This window comes from Brugia malayi (assembly GCF_000002995.4).
Source record: "Brugia malayi strain FR3 genome assembly, contig: Bm_v4_Chr1_scaffold_001, whole genome shotgun sequence".
NCBI lineage: Eukaryota > Metazoa > Nematoda > Chromadorea > Rhabditida > Onchocercidae > Brugia > Brugia malayi.
This window is the reverse complement of record NW_025062475.1, coordinates 7,473,442-7,500,646: the sequence shown is the minus strand read 5'-3', so window position 1 is coordinate 7,500,646 and position 27,205 is coordinate 7,473,442. Positions and strand designations below refer to the sequence as shown.

Genomic DNA, 27,205 nt, shown 5'->3' with positions numbered 1-27,205 from the left:
AAACTACCTAATGTCTTAACGGTTACAACCATATGAATAACTTTCCCCTACATGTTCTAATAATAATAATTCCTCCCTATTTTCTTTTGTTTCATTGAAAAAAAAAATGGTTTAATAAATAAACAAAAACGCTCAAGATACATAAAGAGACTACTGACTGGTAATGAACTTCACAGAATCACAAATTACTGATTGATGAATTCAAAAAATCAACTGCTAACAAATGGTACACTCCAATCGATCTCTTTTCTCTTATAAAAAAATTTTCCAGTTGGACCGTTGCCTTCCAAAGTTGCTAAATAAATAGGTGTGTCAGCACCTTCTTCAACTGTTAGAAGACCGTGATGACTTGTCATGTCGGTATTAACATATCCGGGATGACACTGCAAAAACTTCTATTCATTTCAATAAAGAATTGAGAGTTACTCACCTTTACGAATCTATCCCGAAAATTGTAATGAATTAATGCGTCTCAATAATCCATTCCCTTACTACGACCAAAAACTCCTTGATTTCACGAAACAAAAATTTAGAATTCGCTAAAACGGGTAAGAAAAAAAAAAACTGAATGAAGAAATAAAGTTATCCTGCTCATTAATGAATACCTTAAACATTTTTCAGTATAGCATTTAGAATAAAGTTTCAGAAAATCAAGAAAAGAAACGACGAACCGCATTCACCAAAATATTCCGGCTTTTCAGTTCTTTCGCTTGGATGAATGTGAGTGCTATAACTGCAGCTTTTGACACTTTGTATGCTGAGTTAGGAAAGCCATTTTCTCTCCGTTTATCTTCAATGCAAGCCCTGGAATAGTATTCTTATGATAAAGACTAACACTATACGATACAAAAAAATTCCGTGTACTAATCATTATTCAATGACAAAAAAGTTTTCCAAATCCTCCTTGCTTCTTACCACTATTCCCTTTATTTAATTACTTTTATTCATTTAATTACATTTATTCTAATACAAAAAACATAATTTGTATTAATGAAAGTCTTCACTTTATGTAATCACGAGTAAACTTATCGATATCAGCAATTGTTAACGAAGGACTGGTAAGCCTAGCAATAATTTCATCACTATAACGACCAGCAATAACACCTTCCGAACTGCTTACGTTAACAACTCTAAATAAAAAATGTAATTAACATGCACAGAAAAAACCAACAACTACCTGAGACCTGGAAAACTGCTTCCTTTAATTTTGATTAACTAATAGAAGCTGAAAAAAATTAACCTTCCACCGTCTCGAATGAGGGGTAATAGTATGTCAGAGACTTGTTTAGTACCATTATAATTGATACCAATTGTTACGCGAGCCTGTTTTTCTGGTGGTTCAGTAGCTGCGTTCTGAAGTGCATGACCATCATTCAATCTTTCACTTTCCAAAGCTCAACAAAAAAAACACATTCCTCCTTTTGAAAATGGCTATTAATACACCCTTTAATAAAGTCATTTTCAAATATTTTTACAATGACCAAAGTAAAAAATTATAGAGCGATTCTATATCTTTATTGTAATATCATTTGATTCAAAATGTAAGCGTAAAAAATTTTGTATCAGTTATTTAATCACTTTGAAAGCAAATCCTGCATTGTTAATCAATACATCCAGTCCATTGTGCTCTTTTTTCAAGTAGGAAGCAAAATTCTCGCAGCTGGTATGATCAGTGATGTCAAGTTGATGAAAACGAATGTCAGAGTGACGATTATCGCCCAGTTCTTTGATCAGTTTGTCCAACGATTCTCTACCTAATTTCTCATTCCTCGCTGTAAAAATGAAGAAATTGTATTCCATTAGCTGTGGAAAAAAAAAAAGGAATGGAGATTATTGAATATTACAATAAAAATGATCTGATCCATGAAGAAATTTAGGGAAAGCAAAACTGATTCGTCAGTGAACCTTCCATTTTTCTTCTTCCGGTAAGTACAGTTACAAGTTATAATTAATATTCATTGCAACATGCAAATAATACCCGTAAGGTATATGATTGCAGTCTGCAACTTTTCAGCAAGACCTTTCACTATACCATAACCAATTCCTTTGTTCGCACCAGTAATCTGTGAAACTGATGAATAACTGATTGAGCAAACCCTAATGTCTCAGCATTTTCAAATTTTTGATAGAAAAAGGAACACTTTTTTTAAAAAAGAAAAAGAATATTTAGTATTCTAAATTTCAACTGTTTATTAACTATGCAATCTGCAATGATAATTCCTACCAAAGCTAGTCAATCGGCTTTATTTTAAAGGGGCTATATTGCAACAGTATTAAACAGAAGATATCTACGTTAATAAAAGTAGCAGTAGGTTTATAGGTTCGATGTTGGCCAATCAAATGAGGACTGAAGTAATCGAAGCTTCTTGATTAAAACTGTAATGAACTTACTATTGGTGAGATTCTTCCCAGGATTAGCATTGATACCATTCAGTGTAGGCAAATGTAGGCAACCTGGTCATTCATTTAAATAACACTTACACAGAAATCTAAGAGGAAAAAAGGTAACAAACCACAAATACTGTAGGCAGTGACATTCTCCTGACTTGATTGATAGTTGCACAAAAAATAAAGATGCGCGAGTGAAATATGGGACTGAAACGAAATAGATCAGATATAATAAGTCATAGTAATAGACCTTTGAGCCCTGTTATTTTGTTTAGCCAATAGTTTTCACCTAGCGATTTTTGCGTAACAAATTAAAGTCTGTATAAAAGAATACTGAATGCTAAACAGAACAGGAAGTAAATGTCGAATAATGCATATGACGATGCCATCCTTGTGCTTCTCTTCCTTTCCCCGGAAGGAATGGACCTATTTCTTCTCTTAAAAAAGAAAGAAAGGTTCAGAGCACAGTTCATATTAAAAACCAGTGACTGCAATGGAAAGAAGTAACCTGAAGGATACCTTGACGCTAACCTGTCTGTCCTCAAAGACTTATCAAGCATGACTCATCAGCATTGCATAGTGTCCCGTAAAGGGACGAGGTGGATGACAGGGAGTGCTGTGTGATTCGGTTGGCAGAGGTGATTTCTGATTGTTTGTTAGGTGAGTATGTGAATATGATGGTGGTAACTTTGCTAGGTCACGATAACATGTCTTATGGTACTTTGAAGGTAATGTTCAGATGATGAAAGGTCGCAATGAGTAAAGCAGATTTTGTCACCGAAACCGTTCACCGCCAGGTAGCTCAGGGTGATGATGATGGTGATGGTAATGATGACATCCACAGAAGTAGTCCTGAATCAAGGAGAAGGCGAGCATTACTGATACAACATGGTCTGTTGGCTGAACAGCACTGGTTTCAAAATTTGGAAATCGTAGAAATTTTTATGAAGGTTTCTTAAGAGATTTTCAATCCATGGTGTTGGATTTAGCACGAATTAATATCGGATGTTTTGGAAGAGATTTATAGCTATGGTTATATATGTCAAGAATTAGAAAACTAGCTTTAACTGACAGTTATATTACTGAGCTATTTTTACTTAATAATTTATTTGTTTTAAAGATTTTAGCTAGAAAATATTTTACGGGCAATTTGTAAAAGAATGAATTTATCTACTAAAGTGGATTCGTCAATTAAGTTGGAGATTGAAAATCCGACAACAGAAAAACTTTCGTTGGTACAACGAACGGGAGCGGAAGTGTTCAAATGTTCTGTCACGCTGCTTGGCGAAAGCGTTATACAAACCGAGGTAATGCCAGAAAGATCCAAAATTAAAATGCTCTGCGCTTTTATAGTAGGAGGAAACTTATTATTTACTGATTCTTTCAGAAGTTCTTATTTTGTTTATATGAACTTTTAATACAAATGTAGAGCGATTTCCTTGAATCAATTGATTTTTAGGTGATAATAAAGCATCCGAAAATGCCTGGTGGTGTTTATCGCGGAGTTGCACAGCCTGATGTACAATGGAAATTGCAGCAAATGCAAGATGCCGATAACTACTATGTTCAGGCTCTAAGCATGATTATTCAGGTGAGTTTCTTTACAATTCTAATTTCAGTTCCTTTTTTTGTTTTTGTTTTTTGAGAAAAATAGTCTTAAATGACCAAAATTTATTACATTAACCATTCTTCAGAAACTAAAGTGGATTAGGCATGTGCCACCTGATGATATCAGTAAGATGTCATCCACTGCTACCACCATTATTGCTAAGGTACAATCTGTTGCCCTCGTTTTACCAGTTTTTAATTGTTTTCGATAAATTTTATATATTTTTTATATATAATTTAAGTCTAAAATTCTACGCTTTCCATTTTCCTTTGTATCAACAATACTTTTATCCAACAAGAAATGTTTTATATAATAAATTTTCTGCTTATTAGCAATTTTCCTTTTTCAGATAACAAACTTGATCGGACAAGCACGTTTAACATTATGCATGCCAGGAAAACGTACGTTGCTAGAACTATGTAATACAGCGATAACGCGATGTTTCAATCCTCCACTGCCACCTGATTTGGTTTTCTCATATTATATAAGTGCAAATCGCCTTGTTTGTGCTGCTTATCAAGTCACACCGAAAACCAATGGTGCTGTTTTCGAAGTGTTTTTATATACGTATAGCTTAACTATTTAATATCTGTTTTAAGATGTAAAGAAATGAGATTGAGATGCAAGCAGTTATTCCACGTAGTCACTACTATTTATCAACCATCGCTTTAGAGGAGAATCAGGGAGATTTTGGTTTTGTGAGGTTATGGCAGCACATAGATCAGACGTGATTATGTTAATTTTACAACTTCAGAAAATATGTCGGTTGTTTCCCTAATTAAAACCGACTTTTTTTTGGATTTCGAGTTTTTTTTTTATGATTTCTAATAATGATATAGTATGATAATGATATTTGATGAGTTTTTTATTCACAAAATTTTTGATTTACTTCATTTTAGGTGCTCAGGGATTGACAGTTACCGTAGCGGATTGCTTGCTTTCGCAGCTTGTAGATGTTCTATATTTAACAGATAGAGCTCTGAACGTAGCGCAACAATTCAACTGTAATATGTGCATGCTTAAAGAACAAATAAATACGTACAACCATATTTGTTTCTGATTTTGACCTTAATTTTAATCAATATTGACTGTTAGCTTAAGAATGAAATCAATAAAATTTTAACCAATAAAATTTTAAAATACATTTCATGATTCTTATATGATCTCTTTATTTTTATTTGTTGCTTCGAAATATTGAGTGCGCATTTCCAGAACATGCATTACCTTCAAAAGAAAACCTGAAAGAGAGAAACACTAGGTACGTGGTATCTGTGTGATGTACTATGGACTGGCTTTTCTTACTGGTTCTTGAGAGTACTATCATGTATAAGTTTTATGACGAAATGGTAATATTGCGTAGTATTTGAAAATATATATGTTCATTACGTGCTGCATTTCTTCAAAAACTTGTATTTTTGTGTAAAATACAAAAAATTAAATAGCACTTAACTTAAGCACTTAACTTAACTTTCACTTAACATGTAAAGTTGTTTTAAGCTGATGATCTGCATACATGGAAAGCCTTTCTTGATTATCAAATTTGTTGTTAGATGGGAAGTGCTAATTTCCACATTACTATTTCCAGCAAACCGGTTTCTATTTCCTAGTTATAAAATTCGTGTATCAGTTGGGAGCTCCGCAGTATTCAGTGTATAAGACACAGGAAAACCGGATTCTGGCTTCGTATAATCTATTATACAAAAATGTAGAGTGCTGCAGTTTACAGGGCATCAAATAAGGTGCTTGGAGATGAGAAAAGGATCAGTTTATTACAGCCGAGGGTTGAATACTGTATTTTGGCACAAACTAAGGGAATTAATCTTTTTAGTAACAGACTGTTTGTTATTATCATAAATAAAAATTACAGATATCAAATCATTCTGGGGTGTCAGCAAATATAAGGTTGAGAGAATTCACTCTACGCTGCTGTACGTAGTAAATATTACATACTGGCAAACAAACAAAAAACCATCACCAACAATTATTTCTGATAAGGTAGTCATTTTTTTTTTCGAAATTTCCGGTCGTCTCTGAGAGGTAGTTTACAGATTAATATATGTTATTTGTGTTTTTTTCATGGGAAATAAGGATCATATTCTGTTCGAGCTGTCAAATATTTGTCGTCATTTCCACCCTCATGTGTCTTATGTCAAAAGTGATTTTTCGTGGATATTACTCAGTTGACTTGCACTCACTGTAAGACAGCAAATTTTCTAATCAACAACTATTTCTTTCTTCTATGAAGTCAGTTTGTAAAATTAGTGAATTAAAATGAATTAATGTCTTAAGTGATGCCACTGTTATATTGTTTGTGAAATTTCCCATCTCAATAATACTATTAAAAAAACGAAAGTTATCAATTTATTAGAAAATGATCTGAAATTCTACCGGTACAGAAAAAAAGAATTCGTGTTAGTTTGATATAAATTTTATAAAAATTCGAATTTTTGTTAATTTCCAGAATACTTCATCGAGTATTCTCGACTCTTACTGGATGAAGAGAAGCTACTGAACGTACCATTGTTCCATTGTTAAAGACAAGTCACAACTTCCTGCTAAGGATGATATTGTTGAACTAGTAATTGTTAGCACGGCTCTAACGGAAGCCGTGGTTGATCCTGTGTTGTATCCGAATGTTACATCAAGCCATAATCCCTGGTTTGCATTCACTATTCATCAGGAACTAATTTTTTCTTGTCACCTCTATAGTATTACCTAATTCCTTGCTTATTTTATTCACTTATCTAAATAAGATATCTCAATTGAATTTTTCTGCAAAATACATTAAAATATATGTAAAAGTTTCAAAGATATTATAAAGCTTCCAATTTTAATTGGATTATGGTCCATTTAAAATGAAATCTTTGGCAGAAATATTTAAAATGAAAATAAAAGTGGATTAAAAAAAAACAAATATTTCAGGTAAAACATGTTTATCTCAGTCTGCTGCGCGGAAAATGACTATGAGATTTTACTAGGTAAAATATGCTTAATTACAAGTAGAAGTCATTAGTTTTTTTTTTTTTTTATTTTTAATTTTATAAGCGTTTCCCGCATGATTTAATGGCGAGTAATATCGTTTAAAGCATCATATCATTTAAATTCTTCAAATTCAATTTAATATTTCAGTGATTCTTCAATTAATGCCATTCGCCATTAAGTCAAAACAAATTCGTATGGCAAAGAAGCCGTGATTTTATATAGTGAATTCCACATAACTAATTCATATTTCGACTCGCTGCAGGTTTGTTCCTCAGATTTGTTTCAACATGGATTGGTCAAAGTGAGAAATTAATTCATGAACTTTTCGACCATGCTTTAGCTCATAATGTTGCTTCGATTATATTTATCAACGAAATTGATAGGTTATGTCGGACTAGACAGATTATTGAAGATGATAATGTTGGACGTGTCAAGGTAAATGTGTGTTTCTTCGAAAAAGCAAGTTCTGCTCTTTACTAGTGATTCTAACAACTCAAATAAACGTTCTACCAATCCTTTTTTTTTTTTTTTTTTTCTTTTTTTGTCTAATTCTTCTGTTTAAAACCTCTCTCTCTGCTTAAAATTTAATCCTTGTTCGAATATCCAAAAAACTAGAAATGCCAAATAAAACTTGCACCTTAAATCACTTAAATCACGTTGAATGTGACAGCAACTGCATGTAGCGGTAGTGAATTAAATTTAAATCTATAGTTTTTAAAAAGTTGCAGCATTTTTAGTTTACAGACTGAACTATTTGTGCAACTTTGAAGATTACATAATCCGCCTAGTTCTGTATTGCTCATTTGTGCAACTAATTGTCTATGGAATTGAATGCAGCTTTCTTAAGACGGTTTGTTGTTATTGTTAGTTTACAGATTTCAATTTTATAAAGTATTGGGCAAGTATTATATTTAGGTTTGATTGTTTAGGTATAGTCATTTGTAAAAAATAAGTGACGTCTACAATTCTGTTTTCTTCCAGTTTTGAAAAAAGAATTTTTGTTGATTTGCCTGATACTTCATAAAGTTTAAAAAACTTAAGTTTCAACTTAAGTTTAAGAAAGCTAATATAGAGCAGTAGAATATCTAAAATAATCTTTAAAGTTGCTTTATAAATTCTCACTTTCAAACAACTTTTTTTAAGAAAATTACCACATCCAGCGATATTAATTGGATTGTTGTGAAGACTGTAACAATGGTTTCGGTGGTGACGATCTAAGAAGCTTTGATGGCGAAGTTGTTTTTTGATTTTAATAAGTTCAAAGTGTATTACTTTTTTTGTTCACCAATTGTTTAATTAAATTATATGCTGTTGTTTCCATTTTTTGATGGATCGAAAAAAAACTGGAAAATTTCTAAAACTTGGTTTAGCATGTGTCTAGACGATAAACCGCTTTTTATCATTTTTTTTTTTTTGAAAGACGATTTTGATATTCGCTATTGAACCATATTTTCTTTTTTCTGCTGTTTGTGATTTGACAGTTTGTACCGTTTGTATACAGAAGGCTTGCACACCTTTTAGTTGTTGGCATGGAATATCTTGTTCAAGACTACAAATTGAAAGGAATTAACAATAATTCTCATTAAGTAATAGTCCCAGAAATCTCATTGTCTCGTCTGACATCTTTTCCGAAAAAAACATCAATTTTATTGTTTCTTTTTCTTTTTTTAATTTTTTTTTTTTTTTTTTGAAAATCAACCATGAATGCATTTGAATGAAGATGTCGTAGATTGCCTCCTTTACATACATAGTTTCTCTTCTCCTCAGTTTTTGTTTCGGAACCCAGATTTTTTACATGCAAGATTAGCCTGCGGTCAGTTTCGCCTATTTCTTTGCTACGTATTCATAGAGTTATCCTTGAGTATTGTTAACCTTTTCTAATCTGTAGAAAATCACAGTTTTCTTATCAATTTACTATTAGAGAACACTACTTTCGACAAACATATGGTAGAAATAAAAAATTAGTTGTACGGGATGTTAAAATTAATCAGCAACATATTATTTTGTACTTTGCAGGAATTATACATGTCCATTGTGCTGTTAGCAGATCATAGCTCAGTTTATAGTGAAAGGTTTTGAACAAACACTTCGGAAATTTTCTCCAACTACAGATGGATTCACGCTTCCCAGATACATGGAATATTTTGAAAGGAAGTTTAAAAAGGAAATATAATTATTCACTGATTACTTATACTTTTTGTGTAAAATTGTAGCATATTTGCGTTTAGTTCCTCTAAGTTTGATAAAATTCAAAAAGTGTAAAATCTTACCTTCTCATTGGCTTTTTTCTTTATTCTTAATGATAGAAATGTATGCTAATAATTAAATTACTCAACAGTTGATTTCATTTCAAAACCCTGATGCATCATGCATCATTTATGCTAATTAACTGAGTAGTTTTATATTTATTCATTTATCTTTATTTTGTTATTTATTGAATCTCTAACTAAAATGCTGAAATTAGAATTCTCGAATGATGTCGTAATGTGTCAGTTGGAAATTAAAGGTGAAAGGAAAGATAAAGTCTTTTTTAAAAACTTTCATTTTGAAACTTCTAGCAAATCCATAGACATATACACAGCTTATCGTTATCCTAACTTATGTATCTAAAGTTTTTTCTTCGCTTGAGGATAATAGCCCTTATATTCTCTTCCTCTTCCTCTAAACCAGGAAAAATTCCTATACGGTCGGTAGTGAAATTAGTGGTAGCCTGATAAGTCATGTGAGAGATAAGGATGCTGGCTGTAACACTTGCGTAACTGCATTCTCGACAAAGGATATGTTAGGCTTGAAAGATGACACTCCGATATTATGCATACATAGACACAAGAAGAGACGCAAACATGCGACGTACTATATAGAAGTGGGAGCTTAAGAGCCTAGTTTGAACATGTGGCGTCAAGCATATACGCTTGTGTTATGCATGTGTGTGTCTGTGTATGATGTATGTATGTATATGAACAGATGAATAAATATAATGTTTACTTATTTGTTTTCATGTTGATTGTTTGATTCAGTTGTTTACAGCATAGCAAATGTATGCTTAACTTGAAAATAAGGAGTAAGACTTATCATCACTCATTCATTCACTGTGATGTTCTTTTGAAAAGTAGCTTTTGTGAAAAATGGAAATTTCTTTTAAAGGACAGATAGGAAGAAGATGGAGTAAGGAAAGAGGCATTCGGAACATGCAACTAGAAAACAAATCAGTGTGTTAGTGCTAGCCAAACGGCCACTCTTGAAGGATTAGCAATTCAGGCCATCGTGACAGCACGAGCGGCTACCATTCAATGCACTACCTCGATCGTCTGCTTCTTATTACTATAATTTGCTCCTCTTCCCGAATCAATTTGATCCACTCAAGGTAATCCCCGCTCTTCTCTTGCTTCTTTTTACTTAGGGCATTTTTTTTTTGCATCACCGATTTACTTTATACTTGTTGATTCAGATTAGCTTAGACTTGAAAATGTTCCCTTATGGTGTGACACATGATACTATGTTGTTGAGATGGGTTGATTCTATTCATATAAAAAAGAGATTCGCTTTTGAATCTTTTTATTGGTACTTGAAAGGCATGAAATTATTTTCTATGCTAACTTAACAATAATTTATCCACAAATCATAATACAATTATGCTTAGCGGCTAATCATGATTTGTTGCTGTAAAAACATAATGTTTAATAGAATTATTAGTCAATTATAAAATATAACTGATATTTATTCAAACTGATTTGGTATTTATTTTTTCAATTTCCAGATAGTTTCCCTACCAGTAAGTTTTGATGTCCTCCTGATGAGAGAAAAATTTTTATTGTGAAATTTGATATGACATGTCTTTCTTGAAAATTTATTGATCAAACAGATTTTGAACTTTGAAATTTATTTTTAATTGACAAATTTAAATTAAATTTTAATAAAAAATTTTAAAGACTTCAATGAAAAAGCTGTAATAAGACTATAATACAATTAGACGGATTGACTTTGGATCGAATGATTTCATTTACTTGTCACAACAGATATGCTACATTGTACTCTGTATAAATGGACTGGAAAGCTAAACTAACTTCATAGTATTATGTTAGGAAAGATGGTCATCAAATGCATAATGTATTAGTTGACAAATTCTTAATCAGGCATAACACTGAGATTCATTCTTTCTTTATCCTTTATGTCTATGTTTTTTTTTTTTTTTGTCTGATTATGTCTGTTTCCTAATTTATATTACATACCTTAGACGTTCTTCAGTATATTTTCCATTTAATTTATTCCTTTTGAATATTTTCTATTGAATTTTTTTTAAGAATTTCTTTTGAATTCATTCCTTTTGAATATTTCCTGCTGAGTATACTCTAATTTATTCTTGAATATAGAGTTCATTCGAAATGACAAACAGCCTTAAAAATAATAGGATGAAATGAGAAAAGATTGTAAAGAAGGAAGAAAGATTCTTATCCCTTCAGCAACTAACAAACATATTTTTCAAGTTTGAATATCTTCCGGAGATGTCATTTGCATTTCTCCCTACCATTCATTTTACGAACCTTATTATCTTATTCCCACTAATAGGTTAATGAATTATATAATTTAAATAAATCCATCTGTTGCTTTGTTATTTTTCCTCATTGTGCTATTATTTTTGAGGTTGCAAATTAAATTCATGCATTGGTATTTATTGAAAAATGCATCCAATTAACAAGGGATTGTTATTTCAATTATGCACTCTTTTTTAATTCCAAACTGATACAATCAGAACTTATTTTCATTTCTAAAATAGATGCAATCTGCAAATATTCTGAAAATTCTTCGATGAAAGAAACCATGATTAAAGGTTTTCAAAAAAGATCAATTTAGAATAATTTTCATAAATAAAGGAAGAGATTAGAATGAATTCCAAAAAGCATATCAAAGGTTCTTTCGAAAATTAAGTAGATTCACCCTACTTTACTTTACATATACTTCAATATACTATCTTTTGTTCAAGGTTATTCATAATATCATTGAGGCTTAATCATCCTTATAATTAAATAATATCAAAATTGATATTATTCCATTTATTATTATACTAAATACTAGCAACAAAATGAGTACTATTGTTTTCATTAATTTCTATCATTAAAAGTAACTTTGTTGCATCATTTATCGTCACTAATACTATTACCAATCAAATATCGAAAGCGTATTAATCTAGTTTCCGATTCAACAAATAGTTTTAACCAGACAAAAATTTTTTTACTATCGTAAAATTTCGTGGCCAAATTCAAAGTATCGAAAAAGTAAATGGTGAATGGTTTATCTCAGGGATTATCGGATTCTAGATATCGGAGTTTTTCTTTTATTTTTGAAGTCTAGAATTTTTCAGGACCTAAAATTGGAATTTACATTTCGCCATTTGTATTCACATCTCACCTTTTACCAAAGAATTTTCCACTCTGTGTTATTCTGACGGTCTAAAAATTGCAGAAATCCTTGCTTGATTCAATTATCATTTGAAATCATAAACATAATGATAAAAATTCCTTTTAATAGTATCTTTAAAATTTTTCAAATTACACGGAAAACGAGTGAGTTTTGCGACTGGTTTAGTTAAAAGACATTTGCTCTGGTACAATTTTTGAATGTTTAACAGAAAAAAGAAAATGTATTTCAATCGAATATCTTCCTTATCTGCTTTGCACCTTTTTCATCCTTCTCATGCCTGACTACTTGTTACTTCACCCACCACTTCCAACAAAATCCTTTCTTCTCTTCGTCCTCAGAAGATGTACTCTTTTGGCTGTTCGATGTACAATCGAGAAAGGACTTCAGTTTTACTGCCTTTGAAAATAGTCCCAAGGAAGGAAAAATGCCATAAAGAAGTAGTACCAGATTTGAGGTCAGTGAAAAATGTTGGCATTATATTTAGAGAGGAGCATTCAGAATTCAAAAATTCCCTGCTCTCAGTTCCTTTAAGATTATCTTAGGATTTTTACAACATCATAAAATCAAGGCTAACGCATAACTTTATCATACACAAAACCCACCGCATATGTTGATAAGAACTGGACATTTGATTAGACAGTAGCTAGATACCATCCTTTCTGTCACATCTTTATTGCTTCATTCAAATAATCATTGTTAGACTTGATAAAAGTTCGTCTATTCGGAATTGGTTAACCAAAGCAGAGTTTTGTTAAAAGTATAGTTCATCCATAACAAAAAGGAGCAAAGGATCTTTTAATAGCTCGAAATAAATTATAAAAAGGAATTTATTTTCGACTTTCTAAATTTCTTTTATTGACACAATTTGTTTACTTATTGCAAGAATAAGTAACAAATAAGTTTGAAGATCAACTCTTTTCATTATACATTTCAAGTGGAAGAGGTGAAGAAATTAAGGTGGAAATAAAATGAATTTTCTTGTTGAATTACTGAAATCCAAAATTTCAAAATCGTTTTGGTGGAAAAGAAAGTAAATTAAATTCCGATAGCAAAAGGAAATTTTGCGTTTTTTTTATCAAAGAGGAGGGAAAGCAAAAATTCTAATAATTTGTTGAAACTAAAGCTTGAACTATAGAAAGACTAAATGAATTGTAAAATGCATGGAAATTTTTTCATTTTAGGCTTATCGTCTACCAGCACGAAAATTGAACGAACAGCTGCTGAATTCAAGCCAGAATGGCAAAATAAAATAGAAATTTCATTTTCATAGATTTAACATTCTCAAAGGCTGAACAGATAGACCTTGGCAACTATTGTATAATATTCTTTTATTGCTTGCATTAGATTTTTTGGTGATCCTTAAAATTACAAAAAATTAATTAAAAAGTGTTTGTGAGAAAATTTCCAAAAAATTATACCAAAAGTTTCCTTTTCAGACAAACGATGTACAGGAAGAACTCAAGAATTCTTCGAAGGTTGAGTAGGTAGTTTTTTTCCACAAATTGTTTGAAAAATTGGCAACTTTTGCATTATTCATAGCGTAAGAGGTGGAGAATTTTGAGGAAATTATTCCGTATCCAAAATTTAGCTTGAAATTTTGTTTTTTAAATAAAATTTATTATAAAGTGCTTATTACTTTCACAATTTCAGACTGTACGATTGGCAAATGGATGAGTACGGTGGTTTACGTCCAGTAATTGAATCAATTAACGGAAAGCAGGAACAATTACAGTATCCCCATTATCACCATTCAGCACTCTCAGCGGGTGATAAGATAAAACGTGAACAAAATTGCGCCAATGATTCATTCATTCTGGAAACTATTCTCAAAAAATATAACCGCCATAAAATTCCAGGAGATTCAGTGATTGTTCAGGTCGAGGTTTGGGTACAAGAGATCACAACGATTAGTGATATCACTTCCGATTTTCAAGTAAATTCTTTATTTTTAAATAACAAACCAGTCCATTTCTTTTTGTTTGCAGTGCAAATAATATAAGCTGAAATGAGTAACCAGTACTGTTCCAATGTTTCTGTCTAAGATTTTTGGCTATTGATGAAGTGAAATAGCATAGAAATAATCTGGCAAAATAATGAAGTGGAATTGCAAATGCGATTGGCGATGAAATTCTTTCGTTGCCAGTAAAATTTCTGCTTTTTTAAATACATCCTTTGTTTGGGAAATTTTTGACATATAATAAAACTTAGTTGCAGTTGGATATTTACATCAGTGAGATGTGGCTGGATCCTGCTTTGGATTATTCTTGGATGAAACCCTGTAAATATAATTTGTCGCTGAATAGCGTTTTGTTGGAGAAACTCTGGACTCCTAACTCATGTTTTATCAATTCTAAAACCGCTGATATACACCGAAGTCCGTTTCCAAACATTTTTTTAATGATTTATTCTAATGGATCAGTGTGGACCAATTATAGACTTAAATTGCAAGGTTTATCTTTTTTCTTTGTATATCTTGTTTTGTTTTAAACCCTAAATCTTCATATAATACTACATTTTGTTTATTTATGTATGCTTAAGTTACTTCCCAACATATATCCAGGAGGAAAAAATATCACTGAATAGAAGATTTCTATGATAATTTATTAGAAAATTAAGGTTTTTAGCAAAACAAAAATAATTTTTTCTATCCCTTATACTTTTGCTAAATTAGAAGAAGCTATAAGAAATTCAAGTTTCCTACTTCAGTTGTAGAAGTTCAAAATGAGAAAGAAAAGCCTGTAGGATAGTAGCTTCTAAATGTGCAAAGTATATTTTTTTCTTTGTTCTCCTCTTTCATTCTGATTCTATATTCGAAACTTGGTGTTTTGAAATTCCTTTGTCATTTTCTACATAGTTTATTAAATTTGCTTTTTTGATGCGCTTTTGCAATTATCCAAATGAAATATTTCAAATTTTCGAGTCAAAAATATTAAAAAAATAGCTTAGCAATTTCGATTTTAAAATTCCATAATATAGCTTGGGAAAATTACTTTATCCCAAATTTTGTTTGGACTTGATTTTCCATCAGTGGTTAAATAGCAAGAAGAGATATAAAACTTTCAGATAATACGAATAAAAATTAAGAATCAAATTTGAAGAATTCTAGAACAACAAATAATAATACACAGGTATGACGAGAAAAAGGTAATGTTGACATTGAAATTTATGGACTTTAAAGAAAAAATGTCAATTCCAGGACCATGCACCATGGATTTAACAAGATTTCCCTTCGATAATGTTACATGCTCGCTTACTTTCGAAAGTTTTAAGTGAGTTTCTCAAGCTTTGAACTTTTTAAATATACAATATGACAATTATTTTATGATTTAGACTTAGGATTTATGTGATCCTGACTATTAGTTCGCTATGAAATTAGTGAAAAGGAAAGAAATGTTGAAACGAAGCAAACTTACCATCTACAGAATTAAAATATAGACTTGTGTGTTATTTGTGAATAAATTGGCAATGGCTAAAATTTCTCAAATTAATTTTAATTTCATTTTTTTTTTCTTTTTTTGGATACTGTAGTGCGATATACATGTGATTGATCATTATATATTATTTGAGCTTCTGAACTGACAAAACGTTCCGCCTTTCAGAATTCTTTCTCTTTTTTTTTTTTTTTTTTTTTTTTCATTTCAGAGATGAGAAAAATTCGATGTTCATTCTTTTTTTTTTATCTTTGCTTTTATCTTTAGTGTTTTGGTATAATTTTATAAAATGCATTTCCGCGTTTCTATTTAGCTATAATACCGATGAAGTTCAAATGATTTGGTCACCACTTGGTGTTTCGAAAATGCGTGAAAAAATGGAACTGGCTGATTATGAACTCACCGGTATTGAGAATCTCAGGAAGACAGAGGTTATATTTTATTGTTGATTATTCAATCGATAAACTAATCGATTATTGGTCTCTGTCGATTACTTTTAGGCTACATTACGATTTTATGTAATTAGCTCCTTACATCCAAAAAGATGGATGAAAACAGAAAAGCGAATATATTTAGCGGTTAGGGTTTGTAGAATCATCGAAGTTAACAATGCTATTAAATTCGTGATGAAAAATAAAATTAATTAAAGTGGGTCCTTTTTTTTCCAGTATTGTGTTTAAGAAGACTTTTTTAGCCTTATCCAGCTGGTTTTTGGCATGAATTAACAATGAAATTTCATTTTAAAAGACGCGCTGGATGGTATATTTTACAAGCTTATCTTCCAACTTATCTTACCATTTGTATATGTAAGTTGCTTAGCTGATTTAAATATTTCCCGTCATAAAGCTTTTTCCTCTCACTTGGACTTTTCCTGTTGCTGGTGGCATCAAGATAGTTATCACTACATTATCAATGAATAATCACTAAATGTTATGTTAGTGGAAGAAATAATATTCCTTTAAAAAACGAACGATCTATTAAAAAATTGGTACTTGTAAGTTTCGTTTAACTAATTCAATCTTCGTACGATTACTCTATTAATTGTTTCACATTTAGCATGGATTTCATTTGCCCTTGGTTCTAAAGCAATACCAGCTCGAACAATGCTGGGCGTTAATTCACTACTTGCAATGACTTTTCAGTTCGGTAATATTATAAGAAATTTACCACGGGTCAGCTATGTCAAGGTTTGTCGTTTCTCTATTGCTTCCAGTAAAAACGAAAGTTGAAGAATTCTTAAATAAAATAACGACTCATTTTCAGGCAATAGATGTTTGGATGCTGAGTTGTATGACCTTCGTTTTCTGTTCACTATTAGAGCTTGCCTGGGTCGGATATTTGAGCAGGGAAGAACTGGACCCACCGAAGCCGGTAGCGGTAAAGGTATCGCCAGCAGTACATCAGGATGATGATAGTATCAAGTTAATGCACCAAGACCGTTATGAAACGAATTCCCTACTTCCTAGGTCAAGTTCTTAGATTATTAGCGTCACACAACATATTTTACTGGAGACATTTCGAAAAGAGATATTCAAGTTTTCTTCAGTTTAATTTGAATAAACGGATGAATGTAGATGAATTGATCAGTGGGTCAAGTTCTGCTCAGTTGATCTACATGGTTAATGTATTACAGACGGAGACTAGCAAATGAGGAAGAGAATGCATTGATAAATCTTGCGCGTGGTAATGATTACGGTTACATACCGCCGGGTTATGGTCTTAATGATCACCTGAAAGCAACTATGGCTTCAATAGCAGGCCCTTGTAGTTGCTTACAACAAGAAGCATTACCTAACACAAAATCCTGTTCATCCATTCCAGTACCATCATACGATCCTGCTTCACTTTCCAAACAAAGGGTAAATCATGTAAAAAATATATTTATTGATCTTTCATCAAGCTTACATTATTTTTTGTGATTTGTAGAAATTTATTGTATAAATCATAATTTTTTGCTTTATTTTATTTCAGTTCGCATTTCTAATGCGAATTCTTCGCAATTTTTGTATTTTTCGGCAATGATTTTAAGTTCCAAATCATTTTAAATCAGCCTTAAGGTTTCTAATTATTAAGATATATCAGTCTACATTAATTTAGACAAAATTAGTAGTTATTTATAGCCACATTAAGAATTTAGTAAAAAAAGTTTGATCATTAGCATCGTGAGGTCGTTTCCTGTTACTATACCTGTAAATGCTTTATGTAAAATAACCGGATCGGATAATCTTAGTGTTCTGATGATCTAATGTTTATTAAGTGTCACAGCTCCTTTTCTCAAAATTATTGAATGGTATTTTTCAGGAGCAAGCAACACAATACATTGACAAACTATCAGCAATATTATTCCCGACGCTATTCAGTGTTTTTAATATTGCATACTGGTATCATTACCTCAAGGACTAATTAATTTTATTTGGGTTATTCAACAATTTCTTCAGTGGAAAATAATTATTGATTATATCACTCGTTGTTTAGTGATTGAGAAGATCAAAATTAGTCAGTGTATCAAAATTATCAGATGGCTGGGTACATAAGGCTTTAGCCAACGATTCATATCATTTTGCCCTCCCATACAAATTTATCGGAAATCGATGTGTTAGAAAGTGGTCATTTTCATCATTTGGATGTCGTTGCTCAATATCCATGCATGATTAAAAATAGTGTTTATTAATTTAATTGAATTTAACCTTAAGACTCTGTTTTCTTATTCGACACGACAGTTCATCTTTAACGCTTCTGTACAGAATAACGTACGCCATCGCAGTGACCTCTGAATTTTAATCCTTTAACTTTCTAATACCTAGTAAGTCTTCATTTCCGACCAGGAAATTACAAAGCCCTTTGCAGCAGTAAGGAGAATTCTTTTTCAGAATTTTTTTTCCACTTCAACTAATTCCTTCCCATTCCAAGTCTGTAAGTAGTTCTCGCTGATTAATATAAAACATTGTTGGGACAACCATATTAGTCTCAAGCTGATGAATTCCAAACCTAACAATGGAACAAAATAATTTGTCAACTGTCGTAAAAATTTATTGATCGGAACTATTCAAAAATTATTCAAAGACCATTCAAAAACTTTCAAAACAACATAGGGAATTTATGTGCAAATTTCCAGAATCATTGCTTATTTATATGCTTAAGTTCAATTTAAGTTTTAATTCCTTTACTTGCATTCCTTATAAGTAGAAACTGGTCTTTTATAATAACAGAAGCTCCATAACTGATGTCTTTTAAAAAATGAAAGTCATAAAAATTATTGAAGAAAGAGAAATGAAAAAAGAATTTGAAAAGAAGGATGAAGAAGTATGACATCATTTAGTATAGTATATGTATGTAAATATAATATTTATAAAACTAAGAATAATTAAGAAAAAAAGAAGGTATGATAAGCCTAAGTGCAATTTCATTACGTATTTCATACGTATAATTAACTAATCTTGTGCAACAACAAAAATTGCGAATCTTTTTTGGAAATGATTTCTTTGATTGCTGGAAAGATAAACAAAATTTTCATGCTAGTATATATTTCAGCAAAATACTTTAGTTGTAACTTTATTAATTATTTACCAACATTCATTATAGAATTAGACTAATATGCTGCAAATAAATTTGTCTCCTGCAAGGAGGCCATTATAAAGATAAGCCAAAAGCAATTTTTTTATTGGATGTCTAATACTTTTTTTTCAAACTGGAACAACAAAGTATGGAATATTGAATTTAAACAAAAAGCAAATTGTTCTTGTCAAACATTCTCCATAATATTGCGTCAAATTGTAGAATCTCCTGAGATTTATGTATATAAGAAAATGTTTGAAGATACAATTTTTAATAGATTGCACTGAACGCTTTTGTTGTTTTACAAAAAAGGTGTCATAGTAGCCATCTCTGTATTTAATATTATTTTGACAGTTTAATTATTAAGCGTAGCGCATCGCCGCAATATTTTAGAATGATTCTTTCCAGAAAATTTATCATCTCTTCGATTTGCTTGAATTATAACTGCCCAATCGTAACTTGCTGTTGTAAGTGTTGATATGTCACAATGTTGGGGCAGTTTGTATACTTTACGAACACGTTTCAAACGTTTCACTGTTTCTCCTGGTCGTGATATATCTCTAAAATATACTTATTATCTAGCAGAATGTACAAAATCACTTGAATTAATTGAAGTTTGTATTTTAACTTTTTTTTCATATTTTTGTCATGTTTTTTAAAATGAAAAAGATTTGCAGCAAATACAAATTCAAATTTTTTAACGGAGCTTTTTTTGATTAGAAATGTTTTGACTTCTCATCATTCTTTAAAATTTGATCTTCATTTATTGAAGAAAAGCTTTATAAGTAAAATTTAAGAAGTCGAAATCACCTTGAGGCATTGAGTACAAGCATATTGAGGTTTCTTAAAATTTCGATCTCAAGTCGCCAAAAGCAAGTCCCAAACAATTTATTATTGCAAAGTCCAATAATGCAACTAAAGTTCGATTCCGAGATCCTTTCAAACTTTTTCAGCTGAAAGTCGTACGTTGCTAACTTTTTTCGAGAAATCAACCAGATTGCAGCTGTTGTCATCTGTTTTCTACTAACAAGACGAAAGTGTAAAGATTTATATTTTATATGCTTCTTGGAAGATCAAAATGTAGTTATTTCAAGATATAATTAATTTGGCTAAGATGTAATTCAAATTTAGATGGGTTTTAAACATGCAATCATCCACTGTTCATTCAATTATGTTTCTAATTATATTATGTTATATTTTTAGTTATATTATATTATATTATATTTCTAGAGTCGTAAAAAAATTGGTGAGTCTTTATTTCGAAATTCCTGGGAAAAAAAAGTAGACTTACCGTTCCTTTGGATTCCCCAGTGCCACCTTGATTGAAAGGTAAACAAACAAAGAATTTTTCGCTGGAAAGAAATCCTTTAGCCATACGATCCTCACTGAATGGCCAATCCCAAACGAATGCTTCGAAGGATGTATTACAATTATTATTATTGCTCTTCACAGTACTGTAATGGTAGCTCAACAAAGAATGAAGTTGGAATTATGCTAAAAACATGAAATGAATCGATTATGGGAAGAAGTAGTTACGATAAAAGTCAGTCGTGAAGGAATTTAAAATATGCAAGATATGGCTCACATTGGCGGGTAATGTTTAATTGGGATGACAAAATCGGGAAGTGATATTTTCAGGTTTTCGGTTATATCTTTCGATGTTTCTGGAAATGATTGAGATTTCTGTAGCACTGCCATTGTTGGGGAATTGATGTGACGTTGTAATACCTGAACTGGTCAAAAAAAGAAGATCAAAAGAGCGATAGAGTGCTTTAAGTGACGTAGATAAATATCATGACATAACGTCAGTATATTAATATGAAATTAGTCGCGAGAAATTATTCCACAAAAAACCTTTTAAATGATATCAGCAGTTTACCAAAAAACGTGAGAAGCGTCTGAATCGAAGAAGATTTAACAAATTTTACCTCCAAGCAAGAAAATTCGGTATTAAAAGCGTTATTAAGTATGTACCACCGACCTGCCAAACTACTGCATCTTGTAGCATTCGATATACAATATCATTACGATTACGTATAGATACGATCACTGTAGGGACGACTTGAAACTATATAGGTTATCCATGTGTATAGTAAGAATGATTCTTGTCCGACAAACTAGATTCAGTTTCTTCTGGAAAAATTGGTTACCTTTACACCATTCGATCGATAATCTCCTTTGTGCAACATCTTTGTGCCTAGTAATGGTCTCAGGAAAGCTATCAGGCTGAAATATGTGGTGGAAATGTTAGTGACAGATGACGGAAAGGTTAACAAATTCACGGAAGTATTTGAAAACAACTGCTGGAGACAAAATGCTTTATACTCGTTATGCAGTGAAAGCAGTCGGGATAAAGTTACAAATTGCATTCTTTAAGAGAAAAGGAAAATATGATGTTTACGTGAAGTGTTTTTTGAAAAAAGAAAAAATTTTGGAAGTGAAGAGAAACGACTCTTATGTCAGGTGAAATAGACAGCAGCAGCAGCAGGCCGATCTCGAAATTTGGAAAACATAGCGCTGCAGGCGAGCAAGTATTCCCTTTCCACTTGTTACACTAAAAAAACACATCGTTTTCCATTTTTTATGAGCTAATGCAGTCTCAAAGACAACTTCCCGACAATTCAAAATTTCAACAAGTTTTCATAGATAAAGAAGAATTTGCGAGTCAGAATTTCACCGATTGAAGTTTCTCATATATGAAGAAGTTTCACGTGACTTCTCCCTCTTGAATTCAGCTTCTTTCCAAAAAAAAAAAAAAAAATGAAACGTTTGCTGCAAAGCACATTAAGCGAAAGTCATATTTAAATCAAATCAATAAACTAACACAATTTAGTGTAACTCAGCAAGTTCGCCAGCAATATAAACACGTACGTGAGAAAAGTTTGGACAACTGTATACGTAAATTATCATACGAAGCAAAAAATATTTTGATTAGTTAAATCAAAATGGAAACACATTATAATCCATGGTTTAATCAATTTCAGTCATTTCATAATACTTTAGCTCAACAAACCGGTAAAAATATTTGCGTTTCCTTTCAAAACTAGACACTGAGTTGGTTAATTATATATTATTAAGGGCGAGAAAGTTATTAAGTTACTGTAGATGAATGTTTAGAAAATTTAGTGCATTGCTTCATTTTTCAGGACGCGATACAAAAATCATGTTGTGTGGGTTTCAGATCTATGAGTTCTTTGAACTGATTATAAGTAGAGGTCAAAAGTCAATGTTAAATAGGAATTCAAAACAGGAAAGATTGATATCATTTACAATGGTTAAATAAACGAATAATTCAAAATATCAAACAATTTGAAAGCAAATTGAAGATGCCTCTTTTACACTGATTCTGCTAGAGTCAACCAACTATTAACTACACTTCGTTAACAAATCACATGTCATTACCACTCATTCAAATATACGCTCATCCATTGCTAATACTAATGAAATGAACTGACATCTCTCTCTCTCTGTGTAAACTGTAAGGGAAAATTGTTCAGTTGAAACTCATTGAAATAAAATTTGAAATGAATTTAAAAAATTAAAGTCAAAAAGACCAAACTTTTCTGTTTTCAGTTCACTCGCATTAAAGAATAAAAGCACATTCTTCTAATGTTTCCTCCAGTTTAAATGGCCCACACTGAAATATTATATTTTGGATAGATCCTTAAAATAGGAATAGTGTCTTTTACTTGTAACACTTGTGGTTCTCAAAATTAAATTATGAACATGGCTGGCAATTGGAGAGAGTGTTTGACACAATTTCTGAACTGCCTTCTTTTATCCTATCATTACAAAATAAACAAGAAGCTGTTAATTCGATAAAATTTTCCACTAAAGAATGCAAAATTTGACAGAACAATAGATGAGATGCCACTGGAATTCTCGATGATTGCTTTCAATCCGATCTCAAATCCCCTGTTTCAGAAACAATTTGCACCAATCAAACCAATCTTCTTAGTAATAAAGAGTACCACGATAACGACTGTTTCGTATTAACGAAAACAGTTAACAAAGCTCGACAAAAATCATATATTATCAATCAATTTTTACTGCGTCAGTAATTACCTTTTGTACCTGTTTTTTTATATTTCTATCGATTGTGAGTTTCTACCTGATCATCAAATACACAAACCAATAATCAGTCATCTAAACGATATAAACGAAATATTTGATTCGTACCTAGGATGCAATATAATTTGCTGCAGGAATATAACAAAGTGAGAGAAGTGGTCAGGTTTTTGCTGCACTCACTTCTCTGATTGATAATTAAGACTTACTGCTTATTTGAGTCTTTAATGAGAAGCGTTGTAAAAAATTGATTATACTTAAATTATATTAACGGAAAGCCAAAGAGAAGAAAGAAAATTTTAATTAGTTCATTAAAATGTGATGCGTTTGTTGCAATATTAACGGCTCAATGCGCATTGTTCATGTATTTGGCACTTACATTATTATTTATGATATCAATTAAGTCTTTCATCTTAATGCAGAGCCGAATATTCGAGAGCAAATTGAAGATCCGGAGTAGGAAGGCGATGAAAACATTGCCGTGGTGATGGGAAATGTCAAATAAATTTTAAGCTTATAGAAATTTTGAAAACAACAAGTCGAGAATCAAATTTCTTTCACACTCAAGTAGCAGGCATTTTAAATTGCAAACATTCTCAAAAGAATCTTAAAGCTATTTCCAGCTGTAAAGCTCATAATGAGAAACTGACATTTCCTTGGTTAAATTGTGCAACTAGCAAGCACATGTATTAGTGTTAATTTCTCGTTTCAATTAGTTTAAATCACTTACGTTGGCTAATTACTTGAGGAATATACAGCATATTTGCAATCATATCATCGATAATTTTTCTCTAATTTTAATTAATTTCAGCCAAAATGTCGAGTTTTTAAGAGTGATATAACTTTATCAAAATGATCATTTGAAAAAAAAGTACTGGAATCTGGTACAAAAAAATCCAAAATCATGATTTGATGGAACTGGAGTGTTATGACTGATTGATACCAATATCGTAATTCGGATGGCCCGTCAAAAAGCTGTTCACGTACGCTGCATGCTGTTCAATTGGGCGTTGAGCAAATAATATCTTCAAAATCGAAGTATTTATAATATAATATTAGCATGGAGGCTGAGCAAATTAAAAACGTAACACTTTGATTCGCTTTTACTCCTACAATTTTAAACAGAGCTTTTTACTTAAATGAAAAGCGAAATAAATTATACTTGTTTGCTTATCATGCTCTTTCAATTTATTAGTAGGCTAGTTATACCTCTGGCTGCCTTTGCATACGGGCCATATATGCACTTATTTTCGGATAGTAAAAACCTGGGAAATATCTGAAATATCTAAATATCTATTTAAAAAATCTCTGAAATATTTCTTGCTTAAATATTCTAAAATAACAAAGAGTTTCTTATGAAAGTTATGAATTTTGAAATTTTTTTTAGTGAAAATATATCCATCTTAGAGAATTCCAAATTTTGAAAAGAATAAAGCTCTAATTCTGTATTTTTCAATTTCCATTAACAGCACCTAAATTCTGTATAAGGATTAACTGTCACAAGTTGTAGTCTTTCCAGAAATGGCCACATCATTATATCAGCAAAGCCTAATATTTTTCCTGAAAAATTACCCTGTATATATTCAAATTGTATAATTAATTAGTTTAGTTCATAAAATGTATTTATTATTTGTTCTCCATTATTAAAAAAGTGCATTTAATTTGAATTCCGTGAAATGAATTATCTCTTTGACGGTAACTTAGTGAAAAGTTGTCAACCTCCATAGAAATCATCCGTTAACAGAACTTCGGCATTCCGGAGAGCATTATGCAATGACTTATCGACGTCTTGTTGAACGGTAACGTTATTGGGATGTAAGATTTTGAACATTGTGGAAATGAGCTAAATGTATTATTATAAAGGGAGAAAGGGTTACACTAAGCTACCGGATAATGTTCACTTCCAACAATTAATTATGTACAAGCAGTTTTGTCTAATCTAACGGACAATGAAAAATGCGCTGTCAAATTGTGTGATAATTTAAGAAGAAAACCGGTGACATCCTTTCAACAAGAATTTTCTGATTTGCTTTGGCAACTGGATGGCGTGGAAGAATAGCTGTTTCTGGAAATATTTCATCAAGGTATTCGGCGATCACTGACGATTCATAGATAGTCTGTAATTTATTGTCTAATAGATACAATCGTCATAGCTTAATTATTTGCATGTAACAAAGTTAAATTGAATAAAGGTTGTAATTCTAAAATGATTGTATAGTTTGGTAAAAAAGCCATATAAATTACAAGTAAATTTAAATGAATACAAAATAAAAAAGTAACAAACGATGCCATTCATTTCAAAAGTCGGCACTCGACCGAGTGGACTTTTATTCAGAAACCATTTCGGTACATTTTCTGGATTGATGTTTGTTATTTCCACTCTAAAGCAATTCGGAAAATATTCATTACACAAAATAATAGCAATGGTTAAAATGACTTCTTGATGTAGCACACTTATTATCTAATCTTAAAAAAGTTTTATAAAACGAATATATCCCACATCCTATAATCGCCATGTCATAGAAGTACATCTCTTTTATCTTTTGAAACTATTCATTTATTTTGAATTTTTGAATTTAAAATAAAACTAACGGTAAACGTTTCCTGGCCAAATAAATTATAGCTCGTTCAGCATATGGACAAAAGCGCATACTATATAAACGAATAGTTCCAAGTCCGGAATACGGTTCCGGTGAATCTGTAATCAAATTTTTGACATAAAAGTTCTTAAACGCATTAACCAATAGCCAATATGGTGATGAGAAATCTATCTCTATGCGATTTAGAAGTCTAAAAATGGACAAACCTCGGTGTAGAGCAAGTGAATTAAGGCCTCGGATATTAATACTTCTCGGTAGTAATTGTGCAACACCTTCCGACCAGGTTCTATTTTTGATGATGCCCTTTCGTAAGACTGTCGTATTGGCGAATCTTCGCTGATTTCTATTAGGAACATTCGGAAATACTTCATCCATTATTGATAGCATAGACAACGATTCATTGTTGAAAGTTTCATTTATCTATAAACATGATTTCATGATTACTGAAATATCAATCACCTAAAATATATATGGAGGATGTGAGAGAAAAACCTACCTATTTGGTAGCATGTACCTCTTTCATCACTTCTTTCATTTCTCGAGAAATACAACTAAGAATTCCAGGAATTTCTGATCAAGTTAATATGAGGGGCATCGAAGGAAAATCTCGGTAATTTAATAAAACTATAACTTGCATGTTCAAATTCCTACCTGTCCCATTGTTTCATAACTGCAAAGAATGATTAATTGGACTGAAAAAAGGGCTACTTTCAGTTTCCGAATCCATAACATTCTGTAAAGGGTAAAGATATTATAGCAGAAATAAAGTAAAGATGTTACAGCAGGAATACGATTAAATGACATTGTCACATCGATTGCTCACTAAATATATAAACTTTTCTTAAGTTCTCTAGTTCTTCCTAATTACATTTCGGAGGCTGATCTCAAGATGAATATTTTAAATCATAATTTTTAAAACAAGCACAATTCCATACTGAGAGTACTATAGCAATCTTAACTGTAACTCTCAAAGTGAAAGATTAAGATCAGCTTTTGGATAATTTGTTGAAGAAACGACAATTTAATAGTTCCATTAGTCTAAAAAAATTTGCTCATGTTTTTCTTTCTTTCTTGCTCCCTCTCTCTCATTCCCTTTCTTTTTTTCTCAAAAAATTACGGACATTTCGAACCAAGTACCATGCAAGACACAATTG

General features: G+C 31.4%; 6 protein-coding genes across 13 annotated transcripts, besides 2 other annotated features; 3 read left to right on the top strand and 3 right to left on the bottom strand.

Annotated features, from left to right (window-relative positions):
* Positions 1 to 209: 209 nt before the first annotated feature.
* Positions 210 to 2,948, bottom strand: Bm10686 (Uncharacterized protein; the record flags this gene model as incomplete). 3 transcript variants are annotated; one of them, XM_001900308.2, is made up of 8 exons in its annotated part: positions 210 to 383; positions 672 to 804; positions 1,005 to 1,130; positions 1,241 to 1,353; positions 1,579 to 1,772; positions 1,979 to 2,063; positions 2,514 to 2,595; positions 2,908 to 2,948. In XM_001900308.2, the coding sequence occupies 8 exons, from the start codon at positions 2,946 to 2,948 to the stop codon at positions 210 to 212; spliced, it is 948 nt and encodes a 315-aa protein (XP_001900343.2). The 3 variants fall into 3 exon arrangements, with proteins under 3 accessions (XP_001900343.2, XP_042932887.1, XP_042932888.1); XM_043076953.1 differs by lacking the exon at positions 1,005 to 1,130; XM_043076954.1 differs by lacking the exons at positions 1,005 to 1,130; positions 2,514 to 2,595; positions 2,908 to 2,948 and adding an exon at positions 2,392 to 2,421.
* Positions 2,949 to 3,143: 195 nt separating this feature from the next.
* Positions 3,144 to 5,057, top strand: Bm4645 (Uncharacterized protein; the record flags this gene model as incomplete). Of its 3 annotated transcripts, none has more annotated exons than XM_001900310.2 (6): positions 3,144 to 3,338; positions 3,585 to 3,695; positions 3,848 to 3,979; positions 4,083 to 4,160; positions 4,347 to 4,536; positions 4,897 to 5,057. In XM_001900310.2, the coding sequence occupies 6 exons, from the start codon at positions 3,144 to 3,146 to the stop codon at positions 5,055 to 5,057; spliced, it is 867 nt and encodes a 288-aa protein (XP_001900345.1). The 3 variants fall into 3 exon arrangements, with proteins under 3 accessions (XP_001900345.1, XP_001900344.1, XP_042932886.1); XM_001900309.2 differs by having other exon boundaries at positions 3,516 to 3,695; XM_043076952.1 differs by lacking the exon at positions 3,144 to 3,338 and having other exon boundaries at positions 3,549 to 3,695.
* Positions 5,058 to 6,926: 1,869 nt separating this feature from the next.
* Positions 6,927 to 7,191, top strand: Bm13154 (Uncharacterized protein; the record flags this gene model as incomplete). The annotated part of the gene is made up of 2 exons (XM_043076951.1): positions 6,927 to 6,975; positions 7,127 to 7,191. The coding sequence occupies 2 exons, from the start codon at positions 6,927 to 6,929 to the stop codon at positions 7,189 to 7,191; spliced, it is 114 nt and encodes a 37-aa protein (XP_042932885.1).
* Positions 7,192 to 7,800: 609 nt separating this feature from the next.
* Positions 7,801 to 7,829: a sequence feature (Short protein (BM_BM13527, VIO91358.1) was converted to a misc_feature.).
* A 293-nt stretch (positions 7,830 to 8,122) lies between these two features.
* Positions 8,123 to 8,162: a sequence feature (Short protein (BM_BM13527, VIO91358.1) was converted to a misc_feature.).
* Positions 8,163 to 10,269: 2,107 nt separating this feature from the next.
* On the top strand, positions 10,270 to 18,231 carry Bma-lgc-46 (Uncharacterized protein; the record flags this gene model as incomplete). 2 transcript variants are annotated; one of them, XM_043076950.1, is made up of 11 exons in its annotated part: positions 10,270 to 10,343; positions 13,834 to 13,881; positions 14,048 to 14,330; positions 14,612 to 14,846; positions 15,594 to 15,666; positions 16,142 to 16,259; positions 16,523 to 16,634; positions 16,885 to 17,015; positions 17,092 to 17,294; positions 17,462 to 17,687; positions 18,130 to 18,231. In XM_043076950.1, the coding sequence occupies 11 exons, from the start codon at positions 10,270 to 10,272 to the stop codon at positions 18,229 to 18,231; spliced, it is 1,605 nt and encodes a 534-aa protein (XP_042932884.1). The 2 variants fall into 2 exon arrangements, with proteins under 2 accessions (XP_042932884.1, XP_001900347.1); XM_001900312.1 differs by lacking the exon at positions 10,270 to 10,343 and having other exon boundaries at positions 13,841 to 13,881.
* A 1,507-nt stretch (positions 18,232 to 19,738) lies between these two features.
* On the bottom strand, positions 19,739 to 21,391 carry Bm6844 (Uncharacterized protein; the record flags this gene model as incomplete). 3 transcript variants are annotated; one of them, XM_043076948.1, is made up of 5 exons in its annotated part: positions 19,739 to 19,943; positions 20,194 to 20,336; positions 20,675 to 20,837; positions 20,969 to 21,111; positions 21,365 to 21,391. In XM_043076948.1, the coding sequence occupies 5 exons, from the start codon at positions 21,389 to 21,391 to the stop codon at positions 19,739 to 19,741; spliced, it is 681 nt and encodes a 226-aa protein (XP_042932882.1). The 3 variants fall into 3 exon arrangements, with proteins under 3 accessions (XP_042932882.1, XP_001900348.2, XP_042932883.1); XM_001900313.2 differs by lacking the exon at positions 21,365 to 21,391 and having other exon boundaries at positions 20,969 to 21,081; XM_043076949.1 differs by lacking the exons at positions 20,969 to 21,111; positions 21,365 to 21,391 and having other exon boundaries at positions 20,675 to 20,758.
* Positions 21,392 to 24,377: 2,986 nt separating this feature from the next.
* Positions 24,378 to 26,783, bottom strand: Bma-gsto-3 (Uncharacterized protein; the record flags this gene model as incomplete). Its single annotated transcript, XM_001900314.2, has 9 exons — positions 24,378 to 24,476; positions 24,661 to 24,727; positions 24,924 to 25,011; positions 25,171 to 25,294; positions 25,446 to 25,568; positions 25,736 to 25,832; positions 26,044 to 26,149; positions 26,258 to 26,471; positions 26,703 to 26,783. The coding sequence occupies 9 exons, from the start codon at positions 26,781 to 26,783 to the stop codon at positions 24,378 to 24,380; spliced, it is 999 nt and encodes a 332-aa protein (XP_001900349.2).
* Positions 26,784 to 27,205: the final 422 nt, after the last annotated feature.